General features: G+C 35.8%; 1 protein-coding gene across 7 annotated transcripts in view; it reads right to left on the reverse strand.

Annotated features, from left to right (window-relative positions):
- HTR4 (5-hydroxytryptamine receptor 4) overlaps positions 1-23,038 on the reverse strand; it is a 266,632-nt gene that overhangs the window by 178,826 nt on the left and 64,768 nt on the right. For 2 of the 7 annotated variants that reach the window (XM_034405842.3, XM_034405834.3), the window contains one exon: positions 12,234-12,300. The exons of the other annotated variants lie outside the window; for them this stretch is intronic. In XM_034405842.3, the coding sequence (XP_034261733.1) occupies positions 12,234-12,244 (11 nt within the window). In that variant the 5' untranslated portion in view covers positions 12,245-12,300. The remainder of the gene's footprint in view (positions 1-12,233; positions 12,301-23,038) is intronic. 7 annotated transcript variants of the gene reach the window in all.

Consider the following 23,038-nt stretch of genomic DNA (forward strand, 5'->3'; position numbering starts at 1 on the left):
GGCTGCCAGTTTCTTTGTTTGTCACACACCCAGGCTGTGAATGAGAAAACTACACAGAACAGATTTCTTACAAGGCAAGTTGACACGCAGACAATCTGACTGTTATTTGCTCTAGCAATCGCTTTTGCATATGATTTGTCTAAACTTTACATAGCTGCCACACATAAAATTCTGTTTTTTGGAAAGACTTCTGTTGTGGTCGGATACCATCCTAAAACTCGACATGGATGACTTAAGAGAAAATAAAATAAAATCACTTTTCTTTTCTTTAGAGAAAACAAGAAGAAGCAGCAGAATTCATTTAGTTCAGTTGTGTACCTGACAGCCAGGTTTGTTACTCCAAATATATATATAGTAGATGAATAGATTAAGTGTAAGTATTTCTTTGTCACATGGAAAGTAAACTGCATGTCTGGGGTCCTTGTAAGAAGGGCAAAGAGGCCAGCAAAAAAAATTCATACTGATGGAAAATTGGACATACCACCGAGAGGTTTCTCCTGGTGTTAAGAAGCAGGTCATTAGCTTGGAGCTGCTCGTGCTTAAACAGTTGCTACTGTTTCAGAATTCGGACATCTTTAAATTCCTGTGCTCCACTTCTTTAAGGAAAGCTACTAAATCATTAATTAAAAAAAGAAAAGCAAGCAGTTCCCTTTGCAAAATTTTGTCCTGGGGTGCTCTTGATCTATAATTCTTCAAACCCGCAGATGATACCTGTAGGTTGCATATAGTCTTTGAAGATTTCAGTGCATTAGTCAATGCAATAGCCAAGTTTTGCTATCCTTCCTATGTGGTCCCCAGTCACAATGCAATTATAGTAAAACAGGCAAACACTGTGTTTTCCAGTGGGAATACCAGCATAGCAAGCGTCAAAGTGACAAGAAGATGATTTATAAAAACAATAACATTTAATGCTTCATAAACTGTATACCAATTCTCTCACTAAACATAAGGTAGAGGATGAGAGTCAGATGTGGATATAAGTATGTGGTCAGATTCATGCTCAGGGAATAATCTGGACAACAGACTCAGATTCCATATTTGGTACTCAATTACAATCCAATTACAATCCAGCCTTTGAAATATCACAGCAGATCAATCAGGCTAGTCTAACTAATTGGATAAAAACATTAAAAGCCCAGAGACCATTTTGTGTCAGCACTTCAGGGTAGTCTAGAGAGGAAATCAAAGCCATGAGTACTAACACTACCTTTATTGTAAGATCACAATAACAGACACTTGCAAGTCTGGAAGCACTTTCTCTCACGCCTGCCTTTACTTTCCAGAGGAGTATGAAGTACCCTTTCTGAGATATTTTCTCTACCCTCCATGCCTTGTATGGACTGAGATTTATTTTTTCAGACTGTTGCAGGGGTGAAATCCAGCAGGTTCTGACAGGTTCTTGAGAACCGGTAGCAGAAATTTTGACCAGTTCAAAGAAACAGTAGCGGAAATTTTGAGTAGTTTGGAGAACTGGCAAATACCATCTCTGGCTGGCCCCAGAGTGGGGTGGGAATGAAGATTTTGCAATATCCTTCCCCTGCCACACCACCAAGCCACACCCACCAAGCCACACCCACAGAACCGGTAGTTAAAAAGTTCTGATTTCACCACTGAACTGTTATTGTCCAGAGCTGGACTACAGCTCTTCCTCCTGTTTCTTAAAGTTATTCTCACAGCCTATTGCATTCTAACAACTCATGTTTAATGTGCCTCACTAATATTCCTATTACTGAAGCACAATACTTCAAATGCCGCATTTAAATAGGCATTCAAGAAACTGAGCATCCTATTTCTAACAATCACTGCTGAGAACTGCTCTTGCTCCAAGATATAGTTTTCTGTTCTTGTTTGGCTAATTTTCAGAAATATCCTGCTTCTGGTTCTAAAATGCCAGTAAGCCATCAAGCCTATCAGCCACTGTTAGACCTGACTTCCATCAATTTATTCAACTCTTTTAAAAGCCTATACAACATGCAGTACAGTAACACATATAATTCTGTCATCATACAACAGTTATAGTTTATATAAAGAGAGCTGGCAGTTTAATTGAAAGGGCCTTCTAGGACACTAGGCCTTGACTGCCAACCGCATTACTTGAGAGATGACTGGGGAGGATCATAATGTTTTCCAGATAAATCCTTGCCTTAGAAAGCAATTAGAAGTCTGGAAGCAGACATGCTGCAAAGTGTCTCCATGCCTGCAATCACCCATCACTTGACATTTTTTTGGCAGACATGCTGCAAAGTGTCTCCACATCTGCAATCACCCACTACTCAACTTTCCCCCAGAGAAATGGGAAAAAATTTAACCTACATATTGGACAGCTCACAAGAACAAAACACAAATAAACAATTTAAAGCAGCTGTATTCCAAACAGTCCCCCTTTTCTATCTTTGGAGGCAGTTGGATCTTGTGGTTAAACATCAGACTAGAAACTGGGAGATTGAGAGTTCTAGTCGTGCCTTATGCACAAAGCCATCTAGGTGACCTTGGGCCAGTCGCTTTCTCTCAGCCCTAGGGAGCTGGTAGTGGCAAGTATTTGGGTAGTCTTCTGAAAAAGCTCCCCAAGAAAACTGCAGGGCCTAGTCTAGGTAGTTACCGGTCATCAAAAACTGGCTTGGGTATACACACACAATTCCTTCTCCATATGACTTCTATCCATTTCAATACTACTGCTGACTCTTGTCAACCTATTTATAGAAACATGCACATTGACTAATTCATAAATAAAGCAGTTTCCATTTTGGATTTGGGGAGGAAGGTAGCTCAGCTGATTTTCAAGCCATGTCAGTATGAATTGCTAATAAAGTTCATCAAATTTTTAACCATGTTTCTTTTCAGTCACCTTTTTTGATAACAAAAAAACAAAAAACAATACTATATGCTTTCTTAGATAGTGGAACAACCTATTTATTGTTTTTCTTAGTCTTTTTTTAATAATTTATCAAAACTAAATCATCTCTAAGATAAAACATTGAAAAATCCATAATATTTCACACCAATGCTAGATGTAAGTACTAGCGTGGTAAACAGATTTTCAATCCTTTCCCAATAATTCCTTAATCAAAAATGTCTGATTTTTTTCCTGCTTTCCTACTTTTTTTTTTTTTTTGCATACTCAACTGAATTTGCAGAAAGTATGCTACCTTTATTATTGATATTTCTTGGTCCACTATTGCCATGCCAGCAATAGTGTTAATCTAGGAGTGTTTTTGTCCAATGTGCTTCATTCTCTTCTTTGAATACCATGATTCAGAATAATTCAGTGTTATCCACAAGGCTGGCTAAGAATGATAATAGACACAAAGTGTTTTGTTTATCTAGTAAAGTAACCTAGCCCTGTTTAACAAGGCAGATTTATCACAATAATAAATGAAAAATAAACCATAAGGCAAAACAATGTGTTTCAATCTTTTCAGTGAAGCTTATTCTGAGTTATGTATAGATCTGTAATCTAAACAGAAATGTTAATTAGTTGAATATCTTTAATTACAATCCTTCTCAATCCTAGAACTGACATCTCCAAAATGGTCCGAATTTAAAAGTGTTTCTTCCTTTCAGATATTTACCTAAATGTTGATTACTGAATTACCTGTTCCTCAGTGAAATAGAACCTGCATTTAGTCATATTCAGATCAATTTTTTTTAATAATGCTTAGTTGAAATATGTAAAATATGTAATATTTTAAAATATGTAATAAACGTTTATGTGGAAAACATCTATCATGTTTGAAAGTAGAATCCAACCTAATCTAGCCCAGATCATAGTGTAAGAAGTCCAAATGAGATCTGGAACAAAATGTCTATGGAGATTTTCAATCATCTAGGTTCTGGTTGTCCCCAAGATAACTGAAGAAGCTTCTTAGATGAGAAGTGAAATGTCTTCAAGAAAAAACAAAGTCCAGTTGCCTTTTGAAAAAAAGCAACATTGGGTCATTTGGAACAAAAGAATTAACTACAGCCTAACTCCTGTACAATAGATATGATCCATTCTCTTAGAACCAGGATTTTCAATATCTGTTTCCAGGCTTTGGTTATCATGTCTAGGTCACTCAGGAATAACTTTTTAACATGTGTATCAACATGGACCATCTTAGAAGATGTGGGATAATGGAACTGAACTGCCTTTGCAATTCATTAAAAACAATTCAAAATATAGAATGTGCTAATAACCATATTTTTATTTACTTTATACCTAGGCTTCAGTACGTTGCTTATCCATTTATCCTTATTTATTACCTGCAAAAAATAATTTTTGATACAAGCATTAGAAATATATATATTTCTCTTTTTATGGCAAAAGAATTTATCTAAAAGAATAAACAGAAAAAAGGACTTTCTTTGCTTACCTTTATGCACAGGAGAATAAGGAAGAAATGTATGTTGGGATATTTAGATGATAGGCATGTTCAAATGTCAGGCTTTAAACAGAGAGTCAACCAACATAGCTCCTTCAGAATTAGTTCTATCTTAAGCCCAACTAGAACTTTTATAATTGAATTTTCTATTAGACAAACTTTCTAAACTGATTTCAAGAATACTGTATGGTGCACAACACTGTGGCTCAACCTGGAGGTTACTAATATATCAATCACTGTCAAGTTACCTCAGTTTAGAAAAGGGCACAGCTGGTGCACCAGATAAACCTGCTAAATTCATTACTATAAGAAATGAAGCAGCTATTATGGAAATGAAAGAGCAGAAAGGAATAAAAGAGTTAATCTGCCAGTAATTAAACTAGTATATAATAGACCTCTTGCTAACCAGATAAAGGGAGGCATTAACAGCCAAAGACTGAATCTGTTTGTTGCTCCAAAATAAAAATAAAGGTCCAATGTCATTGCTTAGAGGATCTCAAAAATTTAGCTATAATTCAACATGATTGCTTTTCATCAAAAGAAAATGTATAAACAATATTACCCTTCAGTTTTTCTCCTTTGAAGATATATCTCAAGCAACAGAACTCTTTTGTTTTACAGAAATCTCTCTCTTCCCCATCAGACACAACCTTTTTGTCTACTTTTTATATTACTTATGATTTTGAAAATTATATTGATGTATATAAAAAAGGACACATATCTGTAATGTATACTACTTTTATGTGAATGTTGCCAGGCAACAACAGGCCCCCATACTAATTTTCATGATGGACAAGATTTTGAATTTAGGGAGAAAAATAATAGTTTAAGCAAACAGATAAGATTGTACAGCTAGGATTGTACAGCTAGTCTGAATAACATTCTACAAGCAGGTTGGTATGAGTGGAGTTCATGCCAATAATGCTGCATCAAATATGAAATATTATGTGTAACGTTGGCTAAGAAGGGACCAAATATGGCAGCAGGAAGATAAAAAGGCAGAATTAGAAAATCATAGATCAGCCTTCAAATAAAGCGGGTGGCACAACCTAGTTAACCTTGACTACTCTTGAAAAAAATTAAGTTTTATTTTAATATATTTTTATATAGCATATTTAGAAACTGCTCATATTGGATCTGGCTAATACTTGGATGGGAATTCACTCAAAAATCCCAAAGATGTAGATTTGGATTGGGAAGAAGGTGATGCCATTCCTATTTCATTGACAAGAAAACAAGGTAGATATATTCTATGTAATCACATCATCAAGAGATGAGCTCAATTATTAGGTAGCAATTCCTAAGTAGATTGATTGCTGCAATGTCACACAGTGTTATGTAAAAAATAGTGTGATGAAAATTTTCAAACATTGTGAGGTAGTTTAAGTATATTGTTTAAATTGGTAAAGCAATAATACTGACTATCAGGCATCCTATGTTTTCCCCCTAACAGTCATTGCTAAATTGTAAAAATATAGCATACCAATATATTATGACCTATATAAACCAAATGTTCTTTTGGGGATTTTTGGAAACAAATTTTATTAAAAATTTTCTTTCATCATACATATTTTATGAACAGAGTGTTGACCGGGTCACATCTTATATATTTTATATGTATTTATATTCGGGAGAAGGGCGGTATAGAAATTTAATAAAATAAATAAATAAATAAATAAATAAATATTAATCTTTTTAATCTATTCCAATCTTCCCATTTTTTCCATATTCATCTCTTTCATATAGTTCTTTATCATAAATTAATCATTTTTCACCATATCTTTTTATTTCAACTTCTACCATATTGTTCTTTTTTTCCCCCAGTTCATTTTACATATTTCCAATTTCAGCCATAATATTCTTTTTCCATACTTGTCTTCTCTTAATTTTTCTTAATACATAACACATAAACAGTATCACTATCCACCCTTAATTCCTAATCTCTTGCAATAACATCAATTAATTATCTTATTTCTCCATTACAGAATTTATTTCTCAAAATCCCCATTCCACTTTTTAACATTTTAACTTTGTGTCTTAATTAAAATTGTCTTCAAAATTAAACCAAATTACCATTTCACATTTCATCTGCTATGAAATGTACAATATGTACAATAATGTACAATATACATCATCATATTTAAATCTTACATTAAAATCCTTTAACTTAATTGACCATCCACAATTAATAATACTAATACAATTCCCTTAAATCTACTAATATTTACCTTATTTCCCTTCCTCCTTTCCACTGATCTTCCTTTCTTCAACCATTTTCTCTTGGTTTCTTCAAAATTCCACTTCTTGATAATTTTGTCCTTTTTCCCCATTCTCTTAACTTCTTTTTCTTTTTATATTTATTATATCTTTTCTTCAGAAATACTTTTTCTCACTTTTAGATATATTAGTCGAATAGTTCTCCCATGTTTTCTCCTAATCTCTTTCCACTATTTCCCTCTTTACCCTTTGATTGATTCTTTTTGGGGGGATGTTCCACCCATCCACTCTTTTTTTGCCACTGTAAATCCCAGTTAAATCATCTAACTGCTTTTTTCATTCAATTCCTTTTCCTTCAATATTATTTTCTTGCTTCTCATTTATGCTCTCTTCTGTCACCTTCTCCCCTATTTCTTGTTTTCTGTGTTCCAGAAAAAATTCTGACTTTTAGTGATTCACGCATATTTTTAAACATCTCAATTAATTCCTCACACATCCAAGACTTCATATTGCAAATTTAAGAAAGTGTTAAAACTTTTAAATTATGTCACATTTAATTAAGATTTAAAATCCATATAGCCTTTTTTAGTTTTCAAATAATGTCCAATTTAAGTATTTATCCAGTCGACTCCAAGTTAAATATTTGTATCTTCCACAGCCATTGAGATTCAAGATCAAGCAATGTAGAAAGACAGATACTCCTTAAAAGTTCTCTCAGTTTCCAAATTATCTTTTAGTGGTCAAGGTCACAGCTGTACTTTCCCTTCTTCCTTCTAGTAAATATTGCAGTACTCTCTTTCAGCCAGCAGGATCTCTCAAATTCACAATATTTTCAAGCCAACTAAAAGTCAAAGCTGTCAAAAATATTTGAATCCACATAAAAAATACTTTTCCTTGGGTTCTTTTCTTTTATTATTTTTAGTTTCTCCAAATCCAATTATAGATACAAAAACTTTCTTGGGCTTTAGTATTTTAGCCTCTTCTTTGTTCTTCTCCCTCCATAGAATTTCCTAAGTGCCAATTCAGCTCCGGGACACCTTTTAATCCAATTCAAAATTTTCTTTTACCTATGAGTTGTTCAATCACTCACCCTGTAGATTCACTCACTCACTCCATTCAAACACTGCTCCTGCACTAAAACTTAGTCCGGTTGCCCCAGCTTCAAAGTGGTCATTTTACAATGGCTGCCACCCCTGCACTCGGTTTAAAGAAGGAACTCGGTCTAAAGAAGGAACTTGCCTATTCCTCTTGGTCTTCCGAGATGCCTCTCCTTCTTCACCATCCCTACAGGATGGTTCTGGTCCAAAGACCCCCCCCCCGTCCCCGACAGTGGTTCATCCAGATGGATTTTCGCAGAGCTCATCCTAGCCTGCTATTTTTCCAGTCGGTCTCGCTGCGATGCTTCCAGTTCCTCTCAAGCCAAATGTTCTTCACATGATTTTTCATACATTACCTAATGCACTAACATAGGATCTTATCCTTGACCATAATTGACTTTGTAAAAGGTAGCTTTGTAAGGAAACTGACACCTTCACATTGCAAAAGCAAACAAAATGTCTAAAAAAATATAATCCATTCATGGAAATAGCCCTTTGTTTCCAAAGCATTGCCTGTAATTACTCTCAGTTCTGTATTGACTTAGGCATGTACAGTAATTTCTACTAAAGTTGGTTTATTAAGCCAATTTGACCCCCCCCCTTTAAAAGTATTAACTTCACCCTTTTGAAATGTGAACTTATGTGGAAGAAGTCCACAAGTTTCTAATGATGTGGGGAGGGAACCTCTCATTTACTTTTCTCGACTTTATCCACATAGTGATAGTCATAGCTTACTATAAGCAATCAAATCATACTAGTAAACAAATAAAACAATATAAATTGTAAAGATACAAGCAACATGTTATAGTCGTAAGTGGGAGGGGATAGGTACTAGGAAGGATGAGAAGAATAATAGTAATACAGTCTTAGTAAATAATTTGACAGTATTGTGGGAATTAGTTGTTTAGCAGAGTGATGTCATTTGGAGAAAAACTGTCCTTGTGCCTAGTTGTTCTGGTGTGCAGTGCCCTATAGCGTCATTTTGAGGGTAGACGTTGAACAATTTATGTCCAGGATGTGAGGGGTCTGTAGATATTTTCACAGCCCTCTTTTTGACTCATGCAGTATACAGGTCCTCAATGGAAGGCAGGTTGGTAGCAATTGTTTTTTCTGCAGTTCTAATTATCTGTTGAAGTCTGTGTCTGTCTTGTTTGATTGCAGAGCTAAACCAGACAGATATAGAGGTGCAGTTGACAGACTCAATGATTCCTCTGTAGAACTGAATCAGCAGCTCAATTTTCCCACATCGCTAAAAACCCTTCCTGATGGGGGAATAATTCTATGAAACTATACTAGATCCTGCCATCAAAACTGTCACTCATTTTTCTTCATGCACTACATGGAAGCTGGTGTTTAATTACTCTTCTGTAAACCAGATGTCTAATTTACATGCATACTGTTGGTTATTAAAATTCTGTGAGTGCACACAGATGTGATCAATACAAAAGCATATTAAACTGTCTCTTAACCATTCGTATATCAAGTGGATTCATTTGCTTTCTTTTGTCCTTATTAATGTCATAATAATTGCTGTTAAGCATAAAGTAGCCAGGAAAAAAAAAAGACAATGCTATATTGTAAAGAACTGTGGATCCACATTTTTGTGAGCAAGTTTAACAAAGAAATTAATTTCCCAAATTTTTAAACAGCACCACAGGTGACTACAAAGGTTTTATTTTAGGGCAAATTCCTGGGACTAAATTCAGAAAATATTAATATTCCATTGTTAGGATTCATATTACTGCCTTCCCATAATATTTGACAGTTTTTTGTTTTTGGTGATTGTTAATAGGACCACAGATTTATATAGCATCTTACTGATTTTTAACACAACAGAAGTCAATAGGGAATTCATTGAGTTCATCGGGAACACAAGACAACATACAAGTCCCCACTCCTATTTTTCCTCACAACACTATTGTGAGATAAGTAAGGTGAGACACTGAGACTAGATCACAGTCAATCACTGAGCTTTTGTGGCTGAGGTAGACTAGGACTTGATGTCCTTGCTCTCAGTCCAACATCATGATGTCACTGAACTTTGAAGTTGATAATCATGTATTACATATGTAGCCAATTTTCTCATGAAATAGAATGTGGGGAGCACAGCAGACTGTTCATCTGCTTGTTTTTAGAATCAACTATATTTTAAAATATCATGCAAAATAACAAGAAGTGTATTGGTCTAGTCTGTTATTTCTTACTCAGAATCTAATTTTTGTTTAAGGGAACATCAAAACATTCGTTCTTATTTGTAGCTGGTTGTGGTATATTTCTATAATCTCAATAGCTATAGTTTGATTCAGATCTAACATGTCTCCATTTATAAAATAGGCATGCACATATAATATACCCATGGACAACCTCCTTCTTTGATGAACTGTCACTTGTATGTAGTGCTAAATCTTATCTTTATCAAATACACCTAGTTTTGTGGCAATTCCAAGCTAGAAGTATTGCATTTTAGAATATGTGACTCATTTCTAGATTTGCCCTATTAACGCCACCAGCTGTATTTACTCATTACTGAGACTAAGCCAATTAATTGCAGTTAGAAGAGCTTGTTATGAAAGAGTCTGTAGGAGTAAACATGTCTTTATAGGATGTTTGAAGCCTTGAGATGAGCCCCTAAGCTAAACTTATTGTTGATTGTAATAAAAAATACATAGTCATCTTTCTCACATCCAATCAATAATAGGATGGGAAGCAATGAATTATATTAGTGGGGTCTAGTATAATTGGGTCTCACATTGCAAGTTGTCTTGGTTTGAAGGTGTAAAAACCAAAAGCCGGTGAAGACTTTTTGCTGCCATCTGCTGTTAGGAATCCATAGCTCTAAACCTGTTTATTGTTTTGTCTGTTGACAGTGACTGCAGTGCTTCATTTATGCCTCAGATACATATATAAAAATAAAAAGACTGATATCCAAATATCCATATTAAAGTAGAATCAGAGTAAATGAATACATGCACGCACACACAGAAATCTTCCTACATATAAATATATATGATATTTGCCGTATCTTTTCGATTTTTGTTATTTTTAGGAACAACTTGCTTTGCTGTTTTTTAAGATGTATATTTGTTTTAAATTAAACATGACATATCTCTGAACAAAAAAAAACTATACCAGACAGCTCTTACAATGTAGCTTTTTAGTGAACTAGGTTTTATTATTCCTTTGTAATGTGGATGTTTAAAGAGTTCCAAATTAGAAACAGCAATGGGCACTTAATAACCTTAAGGTTTACCAAGTGTCTTTCACCCCATCCCTATAAAACTGTTAGTGAGGTAGTAAAATCTTAAGTCAAATTAAAAAGAAAAAACTGGTATATATTCCAGACTGATAGGACTAGTTCTCAAAACCCATGACAAAACAAACTTGATAGAAATATCTTTACCCCTCTATTATTTTACTTCAATTACTCACTAAAAGGCTAAAAATGGCAATTACCATAATACTATGGTTACACAATTCCTTCCACCATCTCAACTAAAGGTGTATACAAACTAGCCTTCTTAAACTACATACTGCTTTTTCTGCATAAAAGCAAAAGGGATCAGTTTGTAGCATTTTCATTTTAGCACATTTTGTTCAATATGTTTTGTTTCAAAGTATACAGTACCTACAGATAAAAATAAATTGGGTCTGAAAATTTATTAGTCTGTTTTGCTGAAGCGTTAACGAAATACTATACTACTCTGCATATTTCAGCAAATATTAATTTCATACAAGTTGTATTAATCAAGAACTCACCACTTCAGTACTTTTTTCTGCCATATGTGACTTGGCCAACATTTTCAGCTTGATCCCACCAACTTTCCACCTTGATAAATTTATCAATTTTACAGATTTAATAGGAAAGTCAGAGTTATTCAGGCTGGGCCCATTTATCCTTTCTAGTTCATTTCCTTCTCTTTTCTATTACCTCGTAAAAGGTGAGGAACATATCAGTGCTTGTCAGAATAGCAATAACCTCTAGATCTTTAAGTTCATGGCTTACTCTATTTCCTATTCCAAATTCAACAGCCTTAAGATGTGTGTAGATTTTGACTCGCAGATTTCCTCACCAAGCCCCATCCATGCTGGCTAGGGAATTATGGGAGTCAAAATCCACATATCTTATTGTTGCTGAAGTTAGGAAACACTGACCCTTTCTGCAGATGGATTTTCAACTTCAGAAGCAGGAGATAAAACTGAAGAAGCAAGTACATAAAAGTGCGCCATTGATAAACTGTAGAATAAGTATAGGGAAGATACTTTGTGTTTTAGCTAGTGATACTATGATGAAAATGTCCAATGTTTTTCTTTACATTGCAGGGCACAAAAGATAAGGCAGAGTCATCTTTGATTGGTATGTGCCCTATGAATTTGTTCCTCTTGAAAAGCATTAAGCAACATGCACTAAAAGATATCTTCCAATTTCCTGACTTATTCTATCCTGAGCTTCATCACAGGGCAACAGGAAAAGATGAAGAGTGCATTGAACACATTTTACCACTATTGCTTGTTTTTGGATTTCCTTTACAAACAAAAGACAAGACTATACAGTATTTCTTACCTCACATCCATCACAGGCAACAGGCATGAAAAACTGGGACCTCAGCATCCACAGAAGAAGTGTAGTCCTAAGAGAGAGGGTTATTATTAAAGAGTTGGTATTTCATATACATTTATGTAGTATCTCTTTTTCAAGCAGATCCTGCTTTAAAATGGGAAGGAAAATAATGTTATTTTAAAGAAATAAATTTCTAAAGCAGATTCCTTTTATCATCCTAAAAGAGATAACAGAATAACAGAGTAGGAAGAGAATTTGGAAGTCTTGTAGACTCCAACTCCCTGCTTAATCAGGAAACCTATAATATTTCAGGCAAATGGTTGTGTCCAAACTCTTCTTAAAAACCTCCACTGTTGGAGCACCCACAATTCTGGAGGCAAGTGGTTCCACTGATCAATTGTGAAATATCTCCTTAGTTGTGGTTTGGTTCTCTACTTGATTTGTTTCCATCCATTGTTCCTTGTTCTCCCTTCACATGCTTTGCAGAATGGGCTGACATCTTCTTTGTGGCAGCACCTTAGATATTCAGCAACCATAGCCTTAATAATAGAATTTAGAATTTAAATTTAATAGAACTGTTCTTCTCATATTTTTAATCCCCTCTTAGTCACAGGGTTAGGGTTAGTGATCCTGGACTTTCCCAATCCTAGTTCAGGATCCCACCCGTTGCTCTATAGTAGCTGCAGCATAAATCAAATATGTTTATCGTTTTGATCATACAAACTGAACAGTACATACAGATATTGGGTAAATAATTGTATTTTGCATGAGAATCTATTTCAGCATTCCTTTATTAAGTTCAAATCAGCCTACACTATATTAGTCTATAGTTCCAGATTCCTCCATATTTATTAAATCATCCATAGGTTGTTATAAAACTCAACAATACTGTTAAATTCAACAACTATTAAAAACAGAATTACAAGATGATTCACAGTGCTATGTTTGGTGAAAGTATAAGATAGTAACAGGGCCTACAGATGTTCTAAATGATGTGGCCAATAATAATTGAAAGGGCATAATATGAAACTATATAGGATTATGCTACTTTCTTTTAGCTATTCTTGCTCAGAAGCTACATAAATAATGATATTTTCCGCTAAATTTGACTTTGCGTTAAGGCAAAAAAGACTTATTCCTTTCCATTTCTTTCCCATGCTCATTTCCCCACAATTACCTTCTTTTTTTAGATTTATTCACATGTTGGATCACACATTATATTTAGTTTAATAACCTATTAAAAACAAAATTGTTAGTTTTATAAACGGGAACATATTGAAGAAACAATCCTCAACAAATTCTCTGTAGTATGGAAATAATAAATATCTCAGCAGATGTCTGACTGAATAGCTAACTGACTTTGTCTGGGCTCAGAAGCTAAAAAGAATCAAGCCTAGTCAGTACATGGATATGAGACTACCAGGAAACCTCAAGGCTATGTTGGGAAGATAGAAAAACACTCTGGAAGAAGGTAGAAAAAGAAAGTAGAAATCCATTTACATTTTGCTGCCAAAAAAACATGAAGGTGTTCATGATGTTATAAGTAAATTCAAAATAAGCAATGAAGTCTAACTAATGTAGAATGAATCCTCTCAGAGTTCCCTCTGGTGCATAATTTAAAGTTTAAGTCTCATGAATTGCATATAACCTTTAATCAAAAATATCAGTCTACCAAGCTATAAAATATTGACTTTAGGAATCCACAACAAGCTTTTCTGTGCCAATGAATTTATGTTTCATATATATTGATCTAATAATTTCTTACCTAAGGAAAACTTCAAATGTTACCTGCCACAGACTTGAATAAAGATATTTGTTAATGTTTGCTTTATTTTAATTTAATGTTATATTTAAGACCTAATCTAAATTTTGAGAATAACTTGCTCTATAATATGAGCCCAACCAAGGAGAAAGCAAAATTAACTGTTTTTTGAAGACTGTTCACATAGTCTTTCCAGAACATGTTTTCTACCCTCAGTTAAACTAGATAACATACCATAACTTCATTGGCACCAACAGCTAGGAAGGAAGAAAATATTAATTGATGACTTAGATGGCATTTTGCCCAAGAACATTTATTCATGTCTATTGGACCATATCTATTGGAACATTTATTCATGTCTATTGTAACTTAGTTACAAAAATACCATTACTGCTTAATGGTATTGCCTGAACATATTGGCTTCCACAATCTTGTTTGTACAAGATTAAATTAAATTGGGGAAAAAATGAAGGTGGCCTGTGATGTCAGATTAAGTAGAAAGGATAACTTTCTTCCCTGTTCTGACATATTCCAATTTGTTTCAGAATGAATGAACAAAAATTGATTGTTTAATACTTACACCTCCTGAATCTGGGTTCACTATTAGAATATCGTCACGTACATGAAGGTGGCCTTATTTGCGCAGAGAGCTGATGATTCACCTAACAGAAAACTGTTGGTGATATTAGACTCTAACAGTCCTATATGAACATGTTTTAGAGAGTCAGTGAATAAACCTCAGTTTATTCTGAGGTTTATCTACATTGCCTGAGGACCAGGTTAGATGTGACAACATCTTTATAATTCAATGTTTTTTATAAGTAACTTTTAATGGGAGTGGGATGCATGATTAGAATCCTGTCATGGGATAAGGGGATTTACATCTCCACTTAAGATCGTAGTTTGGTGAGATTATAATGGTGATGATGATATGTTTTTGTTATTTTCCTCCTCTTCCTTCTTCTTCTTCTTTTCTTTTTTTTTTCCAATTGTGAAAATACTGTATTGCTTGATTCAGCAATGCAAATTGAAACTTAGGGATAAATAGTTATTGATTTTAAGTAGTCCAGCAGTAGCACACTGAAGCTTCCATCATGACCCCTTATAAATATTTTTTCCAAGTCATATAAATAAGATATAAAAATATGATGAAGAGCTGATAACAAGTTTATATTTAACTGAAACATTTTTCTCTTATAACACAGGGGCTCACACTTAATAGACATTTTCTCAGACATAAAAGAGAAAAACAAAAATGTTATGTTCCTTTTTATTATAGAAATTTGTTTAGGTTTTATAGATCTTACTGCTTAAACGAGGGCCAAACAATTAATTTTTTAAAAAGATGGAGCAAGGGGTTGTCAAAGGCTTTCTGTGCAGCCTGCCTATTTCTTTGGCACTGTGCTAGCTTGCTTCTGCCAGCTAACATGACCTGAAAGCCTCATTGCTGCCACTACTATCTAGAGATGGCCAAACCTCACCAATGTGCCCCTCTTATCTTGGTGTCCCACTGAAATCAGTGAAAAGGGCAGCCTTCCAAGAAGGAAACAACTACTCCATCAACTATTCCACTTGTCATAAAAACTGAGTGATCAGAGAATGCAAAGCTACTTTATTTCAAAAGGACAAATCAGTAAGTATTATACCTTCCAGAAATGCAAGGGAGTAAAAACTTTTAAAATATAGTCCGTGAAGCTTTTTTTTAAAAAAATTTCTCCTGCATTAACTCTCTCAATTCTTTGTTGAAAGCTTCTGTGCTGTCCTTTCTTCAAACCTGCTATATTTATCTATCAACAAGTTTAGAGGGAATATAGCTGAAGAATCACCTATCCTGATACGAATCTACATGGGCACCAAATCAGTACAGTAGATCTTCACGAAAATATCTTCATTTCCAAAAATGTGTTTAATAGGAAGATGGAAAAAAGCTATTCCTTGGGTTGTTCCTGTGTTTTGAAGTGCATTTCCTCAGGAGCTGTACTCAGCCCCCACTCGTCTGCTTTTAGGAAAAGGATAAATACCTTCCTCTTTCATCAGGCCTTTTTACTTTGAGCTAGCTGACACTGAATTGAAACTCTGTGTGTGTGTGTTTAAGTGTGTTTTCTATATTAAAAAAATACTTATTCACCATCTTGAGGGCTCTATAGGCAGAAAGTTAAGTAGAAGAAAGAAAAAGAAGCAGCATTTCCAACCTGACATTTGAATTATAGTATTGTATTTCAAGTTGACTAAATCTTCATTTTTTTTCTATTTAAAAAAATATTTATTTGGTTTTATTTATTTATATTAGCCACCCAGTTCCAATGGACTGAATTATTTAAAAATGAAACAGTGTATGTATATACGTGTCTGTGTATGTATATATGTGTGTGTGTGTGTGTGTGTATATGTATTCATTTCCCTTTCCTTCTTTTAAGAACTACATTTTAGAAATATTAAGAAATATTTTAGGAGAAGCCCTACTATTCTACCGCCTCTTACAATACTAAATAACACAATATCAGCAGTAGAGATCTTCAAGTTTCTATGTTCTACAATATTTAAGGACTTAAAATGGATACCTAACATCAAAAATGTCATCAAAAAAGCACAACAATGTTCTTCCTGTGCCAACTCAGAAAAGAATTCTATTCTGTTCTGTTCTTTTTTTTTGCTTTAAATTATATGCTGCCCTTCTCCGGAGACTCAGGGCGGCTTACAATGCATTAAGCAATAGCCTTCATACTTTTGTATATATTTATACAAAGTCAGCTTATTGCCCCCACAATCTGGGCCCTCATTTCACCTACCTTTGAAAGGATGGAAGGCTGAGTCAACCTTGAGCCTGGTGAGATTTGAACTTGCAGTAATTGCAAGCAGCAGATGTTAATAACAGTGCTTTAGTCCACTGTACTACAGGCACTTCTGTAGTACAGAAGAGGCTACAGGCTGTTCTGTTCCGTTCTGTTCCGTTCCGTTCCGTTCCGTTCCGTTCCGTTCCGTTCCGTTCCGTTCCGTTCCATTCCATTCCATTCCATTCCATTCCACTCTACTCTACTCTACTCTACTCTACTCTACTCTACTCTACACCAACAATGCTCTTAATAAAAGCTTATATTATTATTATTATTTAAAACAAAGGTATATTTTCAAAAAACATATTATCTATTAATAAACATGGCTAAATTGTTGGTACTTGAAACTTCAGCTAGTACACTTGTGGAAGTAAGGATGTGTAGAGGTCTTGATTACACATACATTACACAGAGCAGAAGCAATCATCCAGGCTGCCTTTTAGTTTCGGTGCCAGGTTCAAAACTGTGTTGGTATATAAATACTTTGACAAGTCAAAGTAGGTCTTATTGGTGATGGCAAAATTGCAAAAAGTGTGGCAAAAAGTGAGAAGCAGACAGACTTTTGCTGGTAAAGTGATTATTTTGGGAGCAGCCTATATATACATTGACATTTCAAGAAGTGCTAAAGTGACATTTATTAGATACTTATTAAAGACTATATATATTCCCAAAGATCATAATTACTGAATGTTTATCCTAACTCTGTGGTACTTTAAGATATCTTTGGCAGAGAAAGATGTATAAAAGGTAACTAAAGAATAAGAGTAATAACTATAAATATAATTGACTACTGAAGCAAAACAGACAATTAAATTGGAAGCATCTAAATAATCTGGTAGGTAGACTTTGAAATCTTTTGAGCCATTCTCCTTGGTTCAATTAATATAAAACATGCAGTACTGACAGATGTAATAGTCTCAGCCATCTCTCCAGAGTATTTGCAACCTCCAAAGTATCTTTTTGTGGAAAGGTGAGGAGGCGGCAACTAAAGCCAGGTGCAAAATCTAGATATACAGTATGTACTCTAATAATAACAACAACACAGTCATTCCAAAGCTGTGCTGGCAAAAACAGTTATTTGCTGAAGTCTTCTCTTGTATCTCCCTTGGGAGTTGGGCGTCATAGAAATGCGACAAAATAAATAAATAAATAAATATCTAGAAACTAAGAATAGTGTAGAATGTGAAGAAACATAAAAAAAACCCTAATCATCTAACCCTAGAAATATATTAAAGAAATGAAGCTGACAAGTTTATACTTGAAATCAGTGAGAATGTTTTGTTGTCTAATAAACAGATTTTCCATCTACAATTGCCAGATGTCATTTTTCCTTTCCGCATAAGCAAAATTATGGTGGTATACCTGTTGTTCCTATGTAGCTTCATCTGCTGCTTCCAATTTTATCATCTGAAGCAGAGTGGGATGAGAAATTTCCATCCAAAGAAATAAAACTTCCTAAAGTAATTATTGGGAGAGCCAATTAAATACCTGTGTTAGCTCTCTCTGTTTATACTTCAGTTTCAAAAATATACAGTATTAGTCTGCAATGTTAGCAGGACAGAACTGGAAATGGAAGCATTAATATTTAGAGTTACAGTCAAAGAGATATACTTAAGAGAGCTGGGAATATAAAGCGGATGGGTCATTTCTTCTAGTTCTGATTTAATGCTGTTTAGATTTCCTGTTTCCATTGTTCCCATATCCTCTTATCAAAGACAATCTTAAAATATAGCATGTCTTCTTTTGTTAAAATGCTGTAAACACTCTGGGTAATGTTCCACACTGTTTTATGGAAAGGCAAATATGACTGTGACAAGTATCATGGAAATAAACGGATGTCTAAATCTATGGTATGAATTACTATCCCAAAGAATCAGAAGCATGCCATCCCAAAACTATTTTGAATGGCATTTATATTATCTCATACAAAAATATTAATGTCAATATATTATGTATTCATTTCAAGTTCTGCCCTGTAACTGTATCTATCAAAAATGTGGACATTCCACTTTCAAACATAACATGAATCTTGGTGACAAGTGGTTAAAATCAGTATTGCAGACAAACTCTGCCAACAGCCTGGAGTTCGATCCTAGCAGGGCTCAGGTTTGACTCAGACTTCTATCCTTCCAAGGTCAGATTGTTGAGGGCAATATACAAATAATGCTTCTATCTTTTAAATCATCTACAGAATGCTGTAAGACATTATGGGATGGTATATAAGTCTAAGTGCTGTTGCTATTGCTATTGCTATAACATAAAAACTATCTTTCACTTTCAGGATATTCAGGATCCATGTTGGAATCAGGAAACACATTTCACTTTCAAATGAAATTGTTCTTTGTGGAAGACATTCCAGAAAACAAGTGCTATGAAATTCTTAAAGTTTTCAGATAAATCCTTCACTTCACTTTATCAAAAAGCATATTTATGTCTCATGATAATGTGGATCTCTGTGGAAAAACCTAGCTTTACTATTCCTACGAGTCATATTTTCCTTTTTATTCTATAGCAGGAATGGGGTCCAGGAAGACAAGAACTTCAGTAGCTCTGATGGCAGAGAGAAAGACAGAGACAGAGAGAGAAAGAGAGACAGGGAGATTTTGATTGAATTGATAGAATGGCAATTGATTCATTGTCCTACAGTTAATAGAACATTTCAGTTCAAGCACATCATACTGGTTGCTGGGTAGCAACACTAGGAAACTATTATTGCTTTAAATTAGTTTCCTGGTGGCCTAAAAGCATTGACTGATGATTATGGAAGCAAGATGCTACACTGAATAGACATTTGGTGCATTCCAAATTTTCTTCCTGCTTTTAAGAAACGGTTGAAGGGGGCAAGAGGGAAGAGAACAACAGGCTGAATATAGATAGTAATACATCAATTCAAACAAGCTCTTATATCAAGACCTGGAGGAAAGATATACAGTATCTCTGATTTGAAAACATGGAAAATATCAGTTTGGAAATATTGTCCATTCAGACAGATTGTTAGCCTTTTATTGTGCTAAGCAAATTTGCAAATGCATCTTCAAATGCTCACCTTAACTTCCCATCTAACATACACAAGTATTTAGTGGGATGTGGAGGTAAACTCCATAGAACTGGAGATAAACTCCACTAAGCTTGAATTAATACACCATTAAGTGTGGCTGCTGTTATTGTTTAACTTACAAGCCTATATTTTGTATAATATAGGCACTTGTAATAAGAATTTGTTAGTGAATAGACTTCCCTGAGTTTCAGAAGTATCCTGCCCAAACCTGCAACACAAAAGGCATAGTGAGATCCATATGTCTTAGCATAGTTACAGCTCCTACCATATATATAGAACAGAACAGCGCAGAATAGAATAGAATTCTTTATTGGCCAAGTGTGATTGGACAAGGAATTTGTCTCCAGTGCATAAGCTCTCAGTGTACATATAAACAACAAAGTGATAGGCCATATATCATAGATCAAAGTTACTATCATTAATCATAATATACAACAGGTACAGACTTCATCAGATAGTTAGAAATGATAAATCATAGATGCCAATAGGAGAAGCTAGTAGGAAAGGTGAGAAGATGAGAAAGAAATGACAATATCAATACAGCCCTTCTACATATCTAGGCCAAATATTTTTAGGCTTAGGACATTGTGGGAATTAGGTGTTCAGCAGAGTGATGGCACAGGGGAAAAAACTGTCTTTGTGTCTTGTTGTTTTGGCATGCAATGCTCTATAGGGGCAATCCAGAGGGGAGAAATTGAAACAGTTTATGTCCCGGATGTTAAGGGTCTGTAAATACTTTCTCAGCCCTCTTTCTGGTTCATGCAGTGTACAGATCGTCAATGGAAGGCAGGCTGGTTGCAATTGTTTTTTCCTGCAGTTTTAACTATCCATTGAATCTTTACTTGTCCTGTTTGGTTCCTATGCCAAACCAGGCAGAGGTACAAATGACAGGCTCAATAATTCTTCTATATAACTGTATCAGCAGATCCTTGGGAAATCTGAGCTTTCTGAGTTGACTTAGAAAGAACATTCTTTGTTGTGCTCTTTTAGTGATGGTTATTAGGTGTCCATTTCAAGTCCTTGGAGATAATAGAACCTAAAAACTTGAAGGTCTCTACTATTGATACTGTGTTGCCTAATATTGTAACAGGTGGCAGAATAGGAGAGCTTCTTCTAAAATCTACTATTCTTTCTACAGTTTTAAGAGTGTTCAGCTCCAGGTTGTTCCAGCTGCACCACAGGGCCAGTTGATCTACCTCCTGTCTATATACAGACTTATCATTGTCTCAAATGAGACCAATGACTATTGTATCATCTGCAAACTTCAGTACTTTAACAGAGGGATCCTTTGAGGTGCAATCATTGGAATATAGAGAAAAGAGTAATAGAGCACACATCCCCTGTGGGGCTCCTGTGCTAATTGAATGGGTATTCAATGTGATTTTTAACCTAGCTTCACCTGCTGCTTCCTATCTGTTAGAAAGCTTATAATCCATCTGCAAGTGCAGTCAGGCACAGCTAGTATTAGAAACACTTTAATTAGCTTGACTGAAGTAACTTATCGGCATATATTAAAGCATCATGCTTCATAAAGGTTCACACTTAAAAAGTTCAGTACCCAAAGTTGTCTAGTTATATTTTCTGGTGTATGTATGTATGTATGTATATACGTGTATACATACATATATACATACACACATACACACACACACACACATTTATTTACTTACTTACTTACTTACTTACTTACTTACTTACTTACTTACTTACTTACTTACTTATTTATTTATTTATTTATTTATTTATTTATATATTAATTAATTAATTAATTAGAATTTCTATACCACCCTTCTCCTTTCGGACTCAGGGCGGTGAACAGCCAGATAAAAAACATCTATACAAACATCACAGTTAAAAAATAAAGTTAAAATAATTTATAAATTTGGCCCATAATTTAAAAATTGTCAATTTAAAATAAATATTAAAATTTTAAAACTAGCCCTAAAATCAGGACAGACTGGCTAACTGAAAAAAATAAGTTTTTAGGGCCCGACGAAAAATCCGGAGGTCGGAGATCACTCGTATCTCTGGGGGTAGATTGTTCCATAGGGTAGGTGCCACCACAGAGAAGGCTCTCCTCCTGGGGGTCGTCAGCCGGCATTGTCTGGCCGACGGCACCCTGAGGAGGCGCTCTCTGTGGGAGCGAACCGGCCGGTGGGAGGCTATTGGTGGCAGAAGGCAGTCCCGTAAGTACCCTGGCCCTAAGCCATGGAGCGCTTTAAAGGTGATCACCAACACCTTGAAGCGCACCTGGAAGTCCACCAGAAGCCAATGCAGCTCGCGCAGGAGAGGAGTCACATGGGAGCGCCCCGTCGCTCCCATAATCCCCGCGCAGCCACATTCTGCACCAGTTGGAGCCTCCGGGTGTACCCCAAGGGGAGCCTCATGTAGAGAGTGTTACAATAGTCCAAACGAGAAGTGACGAGTGCTTGAGTGACCGTGCGTAGGGAGTCCCGGTCCAGAAAGGGGCGCAACTGGCGTATCAGGCGAACCTGACAAAAAGCCCCCCTGGCCACGGCCGTCATATGCCCCTCTAAAGACAGCCGCGCATCCAGGAGGACACCCAAGTTGCGGGCCCTCTCCGTGGGGGCCAATGATTCGCCCCCAATAACCAGTGATGGCGTCAGCTGGCTATACCGGGACGCCGGCAGCCACAGCCACTCGGTCTTGGAAGGGTTGAGTCTGTTTCTCCCCATCCAGACCCGCACGGCCTCCAGGCACTGGGACATCACTTCCAAGGCATCATTGGGATGGTCTGGGGTGGAAATGTACAGCTGAGTATCATCAGCGTACTGATGGAACTCCACCCCAAAACCTCGGATGATCTCACCCAGCGGCTTCACATAAATGTTGAACAGGAGGGGCGAGAGGACCGACCTTTGCGGCACCCCACAAACAAGGCGCCTGGGGGTCGACCGTGCCCCCCTGTCAACACAGATTGCGACCGGTCGGAGAGATAGGAGGAGAACCACTGCAGAACGGTGCCCCCCACTCCCAGTCCCTCCAGCCAGGGCAACATGATACCATGGTCGATGGTATCAAAAGCCGCTGAGAGGTCTAATAGGACCAGGATAGAGGAATAACCCCTATCCCGGGCCCTCCAGAGATCATCCACCAACGCGACCAATGCCGTTTCCGTGCTGTACCCAGGTCT

Source organism: Pantherophis guttatus, chromosome 2 (genome assembly GCF_059756535.1).
Source record: "Pantherophis guttatus breed Tessera chromosome 2, ASM5975653v1, whole genome shotgun sequence".
NCBI lineage: Eukaryota > Metazoa > Chordata > Lepidosauria > Squamata > Colubridae > Pantherophis > Pantherophis guttatus.